Below are 13,736 nucleotides of genomic sequence, written 5' to 3' on the forward strand. Positions count from 1 at the left end.
CAGTTACCTGCGTATATCCTGCAGGGAGGAAGTAATCTCTCTCCCCACATATCGCTTGACTGGCCGGGGTCAGAGTCATCTACAGTGCAGAAGCAGAGAAGCGGGGAGGAGAGAGAGGAGGAGAGGTGGAAAGGGGGCGAGAGGGAACGGGAGAGGAGAGCACTGCGTTATACTCACTCGCTCGCTCGCTCCCCCCCTTACTCAGATAATAAGAAGAAAATACACTGGGCTAAGTTACTGCATAGGACATAGAGGGCGCCATTGCTAAAATAAAAAGCGACAAGACAGTGTGGACCTAATCCTTTTGCTCCCCGGGGATTATTTTGGCTCTCCTTTTCCTACATACAGCTAAAGAGATGACAGACATCTGTCTGATTTATTACAATATCAGTGTAAATTATAGCCTGCTCAAATCAAAGGCACTGCAAAGCTTCAAAACTTATATAATAAACAGATTTCTTTCTGCTTAAATGGAACTAAAAAGCAGCCTTTCCCACAGCCTTACAACCACATCTAACACGTTGCACATACTCTGTGTACTAGATGTCTTAAGGCAGGCTACACCAAAGGTTACAACAGCCTTATAAACCACTGAAACTGCAATAATGCATAGTGGCTAGCATTTTTGTCTTTGTTCCCCAGCTCAAAAGAAACCCAAGAAACAGTGACACTACAGTTTTCTCACATCATTACATTTGAAACAATATTAAGGCCAAATGACTACTTCAGTGGCTACTGCTCACTCTTGTTCTCACATATGAATTGAATTTCCCTGTCCTTCACATGAATTTGAAGATGTAAGCTTAACTGTCATAACCATGTGGAGGGGGTGAATAAAGAAATAATCTCTCTCTCTCTGTGTGTGTGTGTGTGTGTGTGTGTGTGTGTGTGTGTGTGTGTGTGTGTGTGTGTGTGTTAAACAAGTTCCAAAACTGACCACAAGAGGAGGTAGTGAGTCACAGATGCTGCTGGAATTTTCTGCCAGAATGCTGAACTGACCTGTGTCTGAGTCCCGTTCCTCATTCCGGGGTGGGCTGACTGTGAAGGAGAGCTTGCGTTTCATGGAAGACTTGGGCTTCCCTTCCTTCCCCACGATCTCACTCCGATCCAACTTCGGCGTTTTAGTGAATGGGGAGATTTTTTCTTTACTCTGCTAGAGAACAAAAAAAACAAAAATGATATTAGTGATATAATTGTGACAATGTTTTAAACACAAGTCAATGAAAAAAAAAAAATTACTAAATTAAATTCAAAATCATTTTAATTGAGCACAGGCACATCTCGCTGACCTACTCCTACACCACTGAGGCCAGTTCAAAGTTATTAGTTACGACAAAAGTTATTGTTATTACAAAAAAAAAAAAAAAAAGACAGTTGTAGGTGTATCACCTTCTTCCCAGCTGTCTTTTCCACCATGGCTCCATCTCGGTCGGTCCCCGGCTTGGCCATGGTGCAGCTTCTGACTAGCTGTGGCAGCTGAGGCTCATAGGGCTCATCATGGGCCTATAAAGAAAAATGTCTTGATCAGATTCAACATAAAGCAAGCCCACATCAGATGAAATATCAGACACCATCTCTCCAACAAGCCTGAATTATGCCACAGATTACAAATTCTAAGTATAGAATAAATAGTAAGGAATCTAGTCCTAGATCAATTCTGCTACTCTGAGACTTCTTGAACTCAAGGCTGAGTTCAAGGCTGAATTTTCCAAAAGGCATATTTTCTTTGTACACATAATAATGCGACTTCATAACAGAGAAGCGCAGGAAGTATTCAAACGTTCAAGGCACCGGTATTTAAATGCTGACATCACTACTCCAGTACTTGTTATAGTACTCCCAAAACAAACAGGCCATGTCATTGAATTGTTGGTCTATATTCTTCTTGTGCTGAAATGGAACATGTTATACTTTTGCTGGTATTTGTGACTAAATATCAAAATTTGTCAGAATGAACATCTCTACTCCGACCAGGTGTTTCCTTCCAACATGATCATTCTGCTGCATTTTTTTTTAACAAACCATATTATCCAGGTACATATTATTTGTGATTGTTGATTAGAATGATTTAGAAATGAGAATTGCTGAAAGGTGTACCTAGGAATTTAGTAAATTAGCTAGCTAATCAAAGGCATCTATGGTAACACTGAAATGGAGCAGAATGGAGGGGAGGAGGAACGTGTGCTTCATTAAAATTGGAGATAAAGTTGAGGAAATTTGATGACAAAAAAAAAAAAGAGCTTTGAGGTTTGATTTACAACATGAATTGCACTCAAGACAATCTGATCTTCTCACTTTTGTAACACAATGGTGAAACTGATTGGCTGAGAAAAACTGGAAATATGTATATATATATATATATATATATATATATATATATACACATACACACACACACACACACACACACACACACATATATATATATTTACCAGACATTAAAAACTGTTGTGAAGCCTCTCTTAAAAAAGAAAAATCTAGAAGAAACTAAGTAGTTTCAGACTTCTTTTAAATCTACTTTACATTGAACAAATAATTTTGAAAATCTTCAAGGAACTTCTTGGCTTTCTATATTTAAACAGCTGTCAAAACAAATTTTAGTCAAGACTGTGGCCTAATCATAGTACTGAGACTACTCTTAAGGTCCCTAATGTGGCATCCGTTTAAATAGAGACTCTGAAAGAAAAACCTCTTCCATACTACTGCTCGATCTCAGTGCTGCTTTTGATACCGCTGACCATATAGTTCCTAAAGACTTGAGAATTGGTTTGGACTCCTAAAATGGTTTAGTTAACACCTAGAAGGAAAAAAAAATACTTTGTCAAAATACAAAATATTGCTTCGATTCTTGGGCCGCTCGTTTAATTTGTGCATGTTTCCTCTTGGTCAAATCCTACAAGACGATGGGATACCTTACCACAGCTAACACAACTATGGTCCCCTTGACTCACTTTGTAAGGGTCTTGAACACAACCTGTAACCTTGCTGTACTAATGGACTACGATCTTAGTTTTAGCAGTTCTTACTAGGCATAAAAGAAGGTAACATCATTCTTACTCTTAAATCCTTACACTGGCTATCAGTAGGTTACAGAATATACATTAAGATACTATTACTGGTCTATAAAAAAAAAAAAAAAAAAAAAAAAAAAAAAAAAAAAAAAAAAAAAAATCACTCAATGGTGTAGGACCAGCATATGTCTCTGATGTGCTGCAGCAAATGAGCTGAGCAAAACTCAGATCAATAGGAACTGGTCAGTTAGTCCAGCCTAAAGGAAACAATGAACATAAAGAAGCAGCGATTAACTACTACGCTGCTCTTAAATGTAATCAGTTGACCGAGAGCATTAAAAGAGCCCTGACACTAATCGCTTTTAAATACTTTCCTATTTCAGCAGTTTAAAACACTGTTAGCTTTACTGCACTTCTATCTTGTAATGGCACTTTATTATCCTAATTTTTAAATTACATTAAATGCTTATTTCTTTTTTAAATTTGCTTTTAATTATGTTTTAATCATGTTTTTAATTTCTATTCTCCTACATCATTTTAAGTTTTACTTTAAATTCTCTTTGTACAGCACTTTGAATGACCACAGGGTATGAAAGGAAGGTGCAATATAAATAAAACTTGCCTTTCCTTGATGTGGAACACAGAGGACGGGTAGATGGGTAGGTGATATGTGACCACATATACCCACTCACATACAGAGCATACAACATCCCTCAAGTTATTATAGCAGAAGGCATAGCTTTGACACTCATGCTAGAGTAAGAAATAGTATTTCCATGAAATTGAAGACCAAACTACGCAAAGGAGTAAAAGCGCTGAGTCACTTGCTCATACTGGAGACTGGGAGGAGGTGGGGGGAAAAAAATGACTACACTACTCAATAGCCAATACCTCAGCGTGGGACAAAGTGTTACAACTCAGGTCACAGGATTTCCTGCTTGAAGAGATCCAGCCTTCACTTAACATATCTAGGCCTTTACGGCATTACAGATACTGTTATGCTCTCAAAAGCTTCAGCTCACTAGATAACTGTCTGAGAATTGCCCAACACGATACAGGAGGACAAAACATTCAACTCAGATTTATTATGATCTCAGCGGTTAGATTAGGTATTAGTGTGCTGTCTAGAAAGGTGCAGTAGAATTGGTGCCATATCAACATCAGTAAATAAATATTACATAAATTATCATTAGTACTGGAACAACATTCAAAGCACTCATGTCCTAAATTTATTTTGTGGGTGTATTTGCCAAGAAGGTCTAGTTACTTCCAATAATACAGTAACATTTTCATTATATGAATGCTGGGCTCACATGAACCTGGACATGAAAATCACATGAACACAGCTTCCATTTTTTTTAATCAATCAACAATGTCCAGTGACAACAACAGCACTGATGAAAATGTTTACAGAGAACAGAGTTTTAATTTTAATTTTAAATATTTGGAAAACATCATTCAGGGTACAGATCTTTAAAACTTTATTTTGTACAGACAGGCCAAGCATTTTTAAAGTGCTTGTGCTCATGCTCAGTCAGTCAGTGCTGTGTCTGAAATAGCTAATAACCAGGCTGTTTATCAGTTTTAATCATGATACTAGCAGCCACTCAGAAATTTTGCTTATAATACTAAAAACAATTTGTCTCACCAACAAGACTGTAGGGTTTGTTTACACGTTTTTGTATAATTTCTGCATCTTTCATACTAAAGTGTTTTATGTGACCAAAGCAGAAAATTATTGCTATTATTCAATGCAGAGACTTACTACATTCTTATTAAAGATGCATTGATACTATTTGTTTCAGACTGAATACAAGTAATTTTCTGGTACTACCCAATACTGATATGGATACCACATCGAGTAATCTAAAGGATTTTAAATGAAGTATGTTAGTGACTACATTGGTTATACCGGATCGAGAAGCACTGCAGTGTCCCTACAGACAGTCTAGTCTATGGAACATATCCAATAAAGCTGTTTAATTCAAAATAACAATATGCATCTGAGAACCTAGGGGTAGCCCCACCTAGTGCTAATTAACATATATTTGCATATTGGTCAGATAGAAAAAGAAATCGAAAATTGGAAAATTAAAAGTGAATCTCCAGCAGGTGGCGCAGATGCTCGTTTTCATTTTCCTTTTCATTCTGACAGTTAAAGCGCGTCAGTACCGAAAACAATCACAAACTGTCACTTTGCTATTGATTTATCCATTTTGCATTTTCATTTGAATTTTGTCAGATTTGCAGCTGATCACTATGAAAAAGAAATAAGAAAGTAAGCTTTGCATTTTGATTTTAGTTTTGACATGTATACTGTGGTTCACGAAGAAAAGACAAAGCCAAAGTGAAGTTTGTGTTTTCTTTTGTCTGTTAGCGCTTTTCTTTTGTCTGTTAGTTTTAGATTTGGCCGTGAAAAACCAGAATAGCGAGTGAAATGAAATGACAAATAGGCTTGTGCTCATGTAAAAAATTAAATTGCAAATTAAGGCATTTCATTTTCAATTTTGGCAGGATATTTGCACAGATGTTTGGAAAAAGAAATGGCAAAAAGAGGTTTGCATTTACAGTTTAATGTTTTCATTTTCATTTCCTTTCATTTCCAGGATTTGCCTCCCATAGAGAACCAAGTGAAAGTGTTGAGAAACTATGCAACAGCAGCTCTTGTAACAGCAACAACTTGTTCCACTCTCTGCACTGAAACTAAAACCAGAGGGTGATGTAAACATAAGACAATATGGTTTCTCTAAAGTCTTTTTCACAAAAAACCAAACACCAAACAAACAAAAACATTAAATTTATCAACACATAACTCACAATTCTATTTAGTCAAAAGGGGCTAAGAGAGTACTGTCGGCATATACAGACACGGATACTGCAAATACACCAACTTTTTTCCTTCAATATGACCAGCATAGGAAGTGTGTCGTAAAGGAGTATAACATTACACTGCCATCAACTAAAACTATTTGCCAATAGGCTGAATATATGTGAACATTACATATACATTGGTTTTGGTGACATCACAAGAACACAACGCAAAACAAACTGCATGCTTTCATAGTATTATCAAACTTCAGCTCGTCAGAAATTTCAGTTCTCCATCTCATGATCCCGTCAAGATTTTTTAATTATTAAACCGCAATATAACATCCATCCATCCATTATCTAAGCTGCTTCTCCCTCGGCGATGTCTGAAATAAGTGATACACAAAAAAAAGTAATGTGCAGCTTGAACAACCCAACCTGATGACCGATTAATACGAAGCACAAAATGTAAGCTTTAAAACGTGGCAGTTTGTTGCCTGTAACCAACAACTCTGCTGTTACGAGCCAATCTGCTCATAACTCAGTGATTGATCTAGCTTGACTATATAAATAGGCCAGGCTTGATGAGATCAGATGTAAACAAGACAGAAACAGTGAAGCAAACACATTAAACTGTGTCTGGTTCAGACAAGGCTGGAAATTGGACCACCATAATACAACAAGCAGAGAAGGTTAAAGCAAAAATGGGGCAACTAACATCCCAATGTGAACAACCATCTCCATTTTACTAAACGCAGTGGGAGATAAATGACAAATGAGATGCAAGGAGAGCTTAAGACAGATACAGAAAGACAAATACACTTACACATGCCAGGTACTGGAATAGAAACAAAAACAGACAGCTCCAGACCCAACATTGTGACCCTGGTCTGCCATCTCTGCTGGGACAGTAGCAGCAGGACTACTGGCTCCTCCATATACTTTCCCACCACTTGGAGCCAACAGTAACAGCCATCTCAATCTACATCTCTTCACTCCACTCCAATTTCCAGAAATACAACAAAAAACAACCTTTCTTGAAATGCAATTTCATTCAACATGAGCATTACCTTGTAACCAGGTTTCTCATTTAATTTCTCACTGAACAGTGTTTTTGGAATTTTCTTTTAATTACACTTTTATTTTTCTTACCCCGTTTAACAGAGTTTAGGAAAATTGCTTAATAAACAAACGTTCATTATGCTAAACTACAAATTATCTTCTATTAAAAATGAAACACTGGAATGGAAACACATACCGATGTTGCTAAATCCTTACTTTCACCACCTCCAGCTAATAAAATGGCAACAATGGTTACACTTTCTAAAAGCATATAAAGCACCAGCAACAAAACTATCACTAAAAATGTGTTAAAAAAGGCTTCAACAGTGCAATAAAAAGTGATGCAAGAGGATACCGCATTTACTGAGTCTGAAAATCCAAACAGTACACAGAACCAAATTTCTGAGGCTGGATTACTTCTATCAAACAACCCTTTCTGAATTCATAAGTTGATATCATATTTGAATGAAAGTGAGATAAAATGTAGCATACTCGGCAAAAAACAGGTGATGTTAAGTTGATGCTATAGAGAAGATGACGAGACAGCTAATCAGACCGGAATTTGGAGGCACAGTAACAATAACAGTACGTTTAGGGAATGTTACAAAATGTTCAGGTAAAAATTAATCATAGCATTCCAACGTTATACATGAGCTTCTTGGGAAAAAAAAACATTAAATACAAGAAAAATACAGGATATTTAAAATATATAAGCTAAAATATACCAGAAAACATCTTAAGATTTCTGTGCAAAAGTCAGAGACCACCCTTACTTTACAGGAACACACACTAAAATCACTACGAAAAAAGACACAGATGCTAAGAGCCTTTTTGATATTATATGCAGGCTCTGGAGAGTAAGAGAGGAGGTGTTACTGCCTAAAAATAATCTGGCTAGATAAGTCACAGCAACAAGTTATACCAAACCTAATACTGTTCATATAAATGGTAGATAAGCAATGACCAGTCAGCCCAAGCAGAATGTCAAGCAAGATGTGATCGTATGTAGAACTTCATACAAATATTGCCATGTTTACAAAACCAATACATAGAGCTGTGTTAAATACAACACCATCTCACTTTCTCAGGATAGGAAAAAAAGTCAATGAAATTCAAAGTTTCATGCGACTGCATTATCATATTATTAGATTTCATGATCTAACCTGGTCTGCATAGCTCAGACGTATCATTGCATTGCAGAGAGAAAGGAAGACTGCGTGATGTCATCAGAGTGTCTCTGCTCTTGTTGCAGAGTGAATTATTCAGGCATGCACACACACAAAAACTGCTTGGGGAAAACACAGGAACATGCCCTCTCGCAACGACTGTCGATCGCCAAGAAAGACACGTAAAGGAACACTGCTTGTGACAGCAAGCTATTTCACCGGGTCGAAAAAAAGCTTGGAAGTCCATGGTAAGAGTCACTAGACTGTTGCAAACCTAAGGATTCAGCTGTACCCGTTATGCTGTTATGTAACAATGACTGAGCACAGAGCAAAGAAGGAACCAGACAGTTCCAAGAGCATGTAGCAGGACCGCTTCTTGATGCATAACTGCATAGGAACTGCCAAGGCACCAAAACACAGACAGATTCAATGACATTACATTATGGTTGTGACAAAACCTTCAGATATGCAAACTCACTCTTTCACTCTCACATGTCATGGTCCAGCATTACTGGAGAATTCAATTGCTAAACACAAAAATCTAACCTAAAAAGTTCTCAGAATACACAATCTAGAAAACCTTAAGCACGTCTCATATCTGTTCTGAGTTAGACTTAAGCAGTTTTAGTATTTACATTACAGGTGGGGAAAAATGATCAACTTTTAGCATTACGATTGTCTGGAAAGCAGAGCTGGGCTGATGGACAATGCCATCATCAATCATTGACATCTGGCAGACATCAGAGTTTTGAGCCAGCATTGTGATGTCACCGCTTTCTCCACACCGACAGCAGGGATGTTTTAATCAATTAAACTGTTTACAGCATGACGTTACACCAATTATTCAATAAAGACATGTTGTTAAAATTTTATTACATATTTACAGGTACAGAACCATAAAGTATTTCCCTTTCACAGCATATCTAATGCAGTAATGCATTTTTTAAACTAAGTTCAATAATGCATCTTGTATTTTCACCCTCATAGCTGTTTAAATACAGACATTTTTAGCTTGTAACAGGCATGCAAGAACTTTTAAGCTTCTTATTAATGTAGCGTTAGACTGTTAGTCAGCCAGCTTCCTGCTAAACGCTACTATATTCTGTCCTACTAGTGAGGACAGAATATAGACAGTTAAAAAAAAAAGTTAAAGCGAGTCTGTTGAGAGCAAAAAGCGAGTTGCATTTAATAGAGGCAAATTTCAACGCTAACAACAAGGCTTTTTCAGCTAGTCATTACGAAAGCTACAATCTCATCAGATGAATCTTGCCGTAATTTCATCTTCACACAGCAGCAAACCGTCACAGAAAGCCATTTAAATTAGACAAAACAAAAACTTAAAAATAAGCAGACTTTATTTGACTTTGCTAAAAAAAAAAATATTAGTAATAAAAAAAAAGATTTATGATGTTTATTTTTTGTTTCCATGTTAACTCTTGTGTTGGTTTTCCAACTGTGGGCGGATGGGTGGGAGTTCAGGGGGGGAGCATTTATTTGTATCTGTGTTATTATTATACATTTGGTTTTTTGTTTAGCATTAAAAAATAAATTCACAAAAAAAAAAAGAATACAGAGAAAAGACTGGGTGCACAGGGAGGGTCCATCACTATGATGAACAGACATCGCCCAACCCTACATTAAAGATTCTGAATCAATTCACAAAATGTCAACATCTTATACAAGCTCTGCGATTCACCTACAAATAAACACACATCTAGCCAGGCACGGCATAGACATTAAGGAAAGAGTCTCACTAATGTACTCATGTTTCTTGTCACAAGTTACAAATTCCATGAATATGAAGCAAAAAAAAAATAAAAATAAAAAAAAATAAAAAAAAATAAAAAACCACACACACACACACACAACACCCAAAACCACAATAAACATTCCCTACAAAAGAACACGGCTTTAAAAAAAAAAAAAAAAAAAAAACAGCTCAGGAGATTGCTAAATGGCTTACAGGTTAATTCAGTAATATTCAGAGTTGGGCTTTATGTATTTACTGAAGGATTAATTGTAAAGCAGCAGCAGACAATGTAAAAAATAAGCTGGGGTTTTCCCTAGTCACCTGAGGAAAATTCTCAGCATTTTCCGTTCAGCTTAAGCAGCGTTTCACCACACGTATGTTATACTTGGGCAACACCCCAAGCATAATGATGGCCATTCAAGTGTACAAGTTTTTTGTAATTTAAAATCCCACTTTAACAATGAGAAAAATCAAAGCGCCACTCTTTTTCACGGTGGTCATCTCAACAACTTACACCTTCACTTTAAAAGAAGTCTTGGTTTATCAGATTTTATCATTACAGTAATGCCATTATTGGATATCCATGTAACCAGCTCCCCTAATGGAGCCCTCCCAGGTTTGTTGTCGACCTGCGGAAAACACTACCTGTTGAGTTGTAAAATTATGAAAAGAAGAACACTATCCCATTGGCATCTACACCTGAATTACAGAACCCTAACACTGGAAACATATTTTGTTTTTTCAATGTAAAGCACATGGTCATTTTTAAACTCATTAACAGTTTTAAACTCATTAATTTACATGAGCACAACACAAAAAAAAGATTTTCATGAAAATCAGTTAATGCTGAAAAATCCTTTAAAAGATATCCCAAATGTAGACTACAGAAATCAAATATAACCATGAATCGAGAACTGTTTTATAAGCACACCTTGACATTCAAATGAAATCGAATAAAATTATTAAGTGTATAAAGATTCCGAACCCTAATTATGATCAATATATGGCAGAGGAGGCAGACAACAACTATCTTTGTAAGAAAAAACGTAGCAAGTAAAAAAAGTCAAAAAGTTTGAGGACAAGTTAAAATCAGTAGACATTCTACTTGTCTGTATATGGGAGGCAAATCCAGCCAAAAAGGAAATGAAAATGAAAACAGTAAAATGTAAATGTAAGCTCTTTGCCATTTCTTTTTCCAAACATCTGTGCAAATATCCTGCCAAAATGGAAAAGAAATGAAATGCCTTCATTTGCAATCTCATTGTTCACATGAGCACGAGCCGTTTGTGAGAAAAATAAAAATAAATTGAAAACAGCCATTTTCATTTCATTTTAGTCGTTATTCTGGTTTTTCACAGCCAAATCTAAAACGAAAACGCTAACAGACAAAAGAAAACACTTTGGCTTTTCTTCATGAAACACAGAATACGTGTCAAAACTAAAAATCAAAATGGATAAATCAACAGCAAAGTGACAGTTCATGGTTCAGTTTTCGTCATGGACGTGCTTTAACTCTCACAATGAAAAGGCAAATGAAAACGAACATCAACGCCACCTGCTGGAGATTCACTTTTAATTTTCCAATTTTCGATTTCTTTTTCTAACTGACCAACATGCAAATATGTTCATTAGCACTAGGCGGGGCCACGGGGTACATTTTAGGACATCCTCATCCGTCTGCGCCACCATTCCTCAAGATAAAAGACTTCCGAGTCTCCAGAAAAACCACCGTCATGACTCAGATCTGGTGAAACTGAACATCAGACCAAACGGCATCAGACCAAAGGGCCTTAGATAAAAGGTATCAGACCAAACACAAGCCTGGTTGAGCATAGACTGGTTTGTATAACTTAAACTATTGTGTATCTTGATATAAATGCCAGTATAACATTTTCACTTTTTTCTGAGGCCGTTTGGTCTGATACATTTTCTCTGGGGCTGTTTGGTCACCAGATCTGAGACATGACGGTGGTTTTTTTTTTTTTCTTGGATGGCTGAGGATGTCCTAAAATGTACCCCGTAGTCCCGCCTAGTACTAATTAACATATATTTACACGTTGGTCAGGCTCTCAGAAACAAGATATTCCCTTGCTCATAGCACAAATGTCTGCTTTTTAAAGCAATTTCACTGATCGTATTTTGTTTCTAAAACATTTTAAAAAAATTTACGCATCTCTCCAAAAAGACTTTGATCAATTACTATGTTCAAAATATGCAACAGAACGTTATTTATACAAATATAAAAGTGTGAACTTTTTAATATTATTATATTTTTTTAAACATTTTTTTCTTTTGACAATTTGTAGTGAAAACTGAAAATTAGAAACAGCACTCAGAAGCACCAGAGGACGTTTTTCTCTAAATAAAGTCATTTTTTTCACAAAACTTTACTAAATGTCAGAATCAGAATTGTCAATAATTGACAGAATCCTCAACTAGGAAAATAACTTACAGCTGCAGCTCTAAACCACATGCTCATGTACACACACACACACACACACACACACACACACACCATCATCTGTGAGAGAGGTAACTGCATGGAACACAGTAACCTGATCCAGTGACTGCCGTGGAGAGAGCTTGGAGCCAAGAATAAACTTAGACACATACACACATAGGTGGGGAGAGAGAGGAGTGTCCGAAAGGAATGTGACTTCATCAGGGACAATAGGATAAGTCAAAAAAGTGAATAAATTATAAATAGGGAATTATAAAGGGAATAAATTAGGACAAATTTAAGTATATATATCCATATTGCTATTATTTAAAACCATGGATGCTTTACAATAACAATTTCAGTATGTCTAGGACAGTTTCCATTTCCACCAGAGGGGGCAAAACCCATAAAACATCCTGAGACCGTGTCCAAGTTTTGACATAAAAACAACCCACACTACACAACCTCCTAAAGTTAATAAATGTCACTGAGTTTTGGGCTAGGAGACAAAGAAAGGCCAATAACATTAGACAAAAAAGATGAAATGGGACTGCAACAAATCGTCAAAAAAATGTTACTGAAAGCAAGACAGTAATTTAAACGAACCCTTTACATTGCTGTACCGCTCAGTAGATGCATTCACAAACAGTTTAAGCAGCAGCAGACAGAGGAAAAAAGTCAGATGCATGCTACTTTCCAGTTTGTGCACTTTGTAGTTCTACAATTAAAGACTGTAGTCCATCTGTTTCTCTGAATACTTTGTTAATCCCCTTTCACCCTGTTCTTCGGTGGTCAGGACCCTCATGGACCCTCACAGAGCTGGTACTATTAGGGTGGTGCATCAGCAGTGCTGCTGGAGTTTTTAAAAACACCTCAGTGTCACTGCTGGACTGACAACAGTCCACCAACCAAAAATATCCAGTCAACAGTGTCTTGTGGGCAGCATCCTGTGACCACCAATGAAGTACTAGAGGATGATTAGCTCATACTGTACAACAAGAGATGACCTATGATTTCTGGCTTTACATCTACAGGGTGGACCAACAATGTAGGTGCGTCTAATAGAGCGGACAGTGAGTGGACACAGAAAAAAAAAAAATCCAGCAACACTGCTATGTCTGATCCACTCAGACCAGCACACTACCCAGCGTTAGTGCAGTGCTGAGAATGACCCACCACCCAAACAGTATCTGCTCTGTGAGGGTCCATGGGGGTCCTGACCACTGAAGAACAGGGTAAAAGGGGGCTAACAAAGTATGCAGAGAAACAGATGGACTAAAGTGGGTTGGAGACACCAGGAGTTGTTGCTTTAAATAGCTGACAAGAAGACTAGGCAGGACGTGCAGATACAGTGAAACTAGTCAAATTACTGTCTTCAATTTCACAATTGTTTAAAGATTTAGAGTTATAATTAAAACCTTTCAATGTTTCATTTGTGTTATTTACTCCATAAAAGCAAAACTAACAGTGGGCAATATACTAGCAATATATCTGGTAAA

At 36.9% G+C, this 13,736-nt stretch overlaps 1 protein-coding gene across 3 annotated transcripts in view; it reads right to left on the bottom strand.

Moving 5' to 3' along the window:
* ankrd12 (ankyrin repeat domain 12) overlaps positions 1-13,736 on the bottom strand; it is a 41,670-nt gene that overhangs the window by 13,303 nt on the left and 14,631 nt on the right. Inside the window, exons 2-4 of one of the 3 annotated variants that reach the window (XM_017722465.2) lie at positions 1,390-1,503; positions 1,000-1,150; positions 8-79 (exon numbers count right to left, since the gene is read on the bottom strand). In XM_017722465.2, coding sequence (XP_017577954.2) covers positions 8-79; positions 1,000-1,150; positions 1,390-1,449 — 283 coding nt within the window. In that variant the 5' untranslated portion in view covers positions 1,450-1,503. Of the gene's footprint in view, positions 1-7; positions 80-999; positions 1,154-1,389; positions 1,504-13,736 lie in introns of all 3 variants that reach the window. The other 2 variants (XM_017722464.2, XM_017722466.2) reach the window with 2 other exon arrangements.

Source organism: Pygocentrus nattereri, chromosome 19 (genome assembly GCF_015220715.1).
Source record: "Pygocentrus nattereri isolate fPygNat1 chromosome 19, fPygNat1.pri, whole genome shotgun sequence".
Lineage (NCBI taxonomy): Eukaryota > Metazoa > Chordata > Actinopteri > Characiformes > Serrasalmidae > Pygocentrus > Pygocentrus nattereri.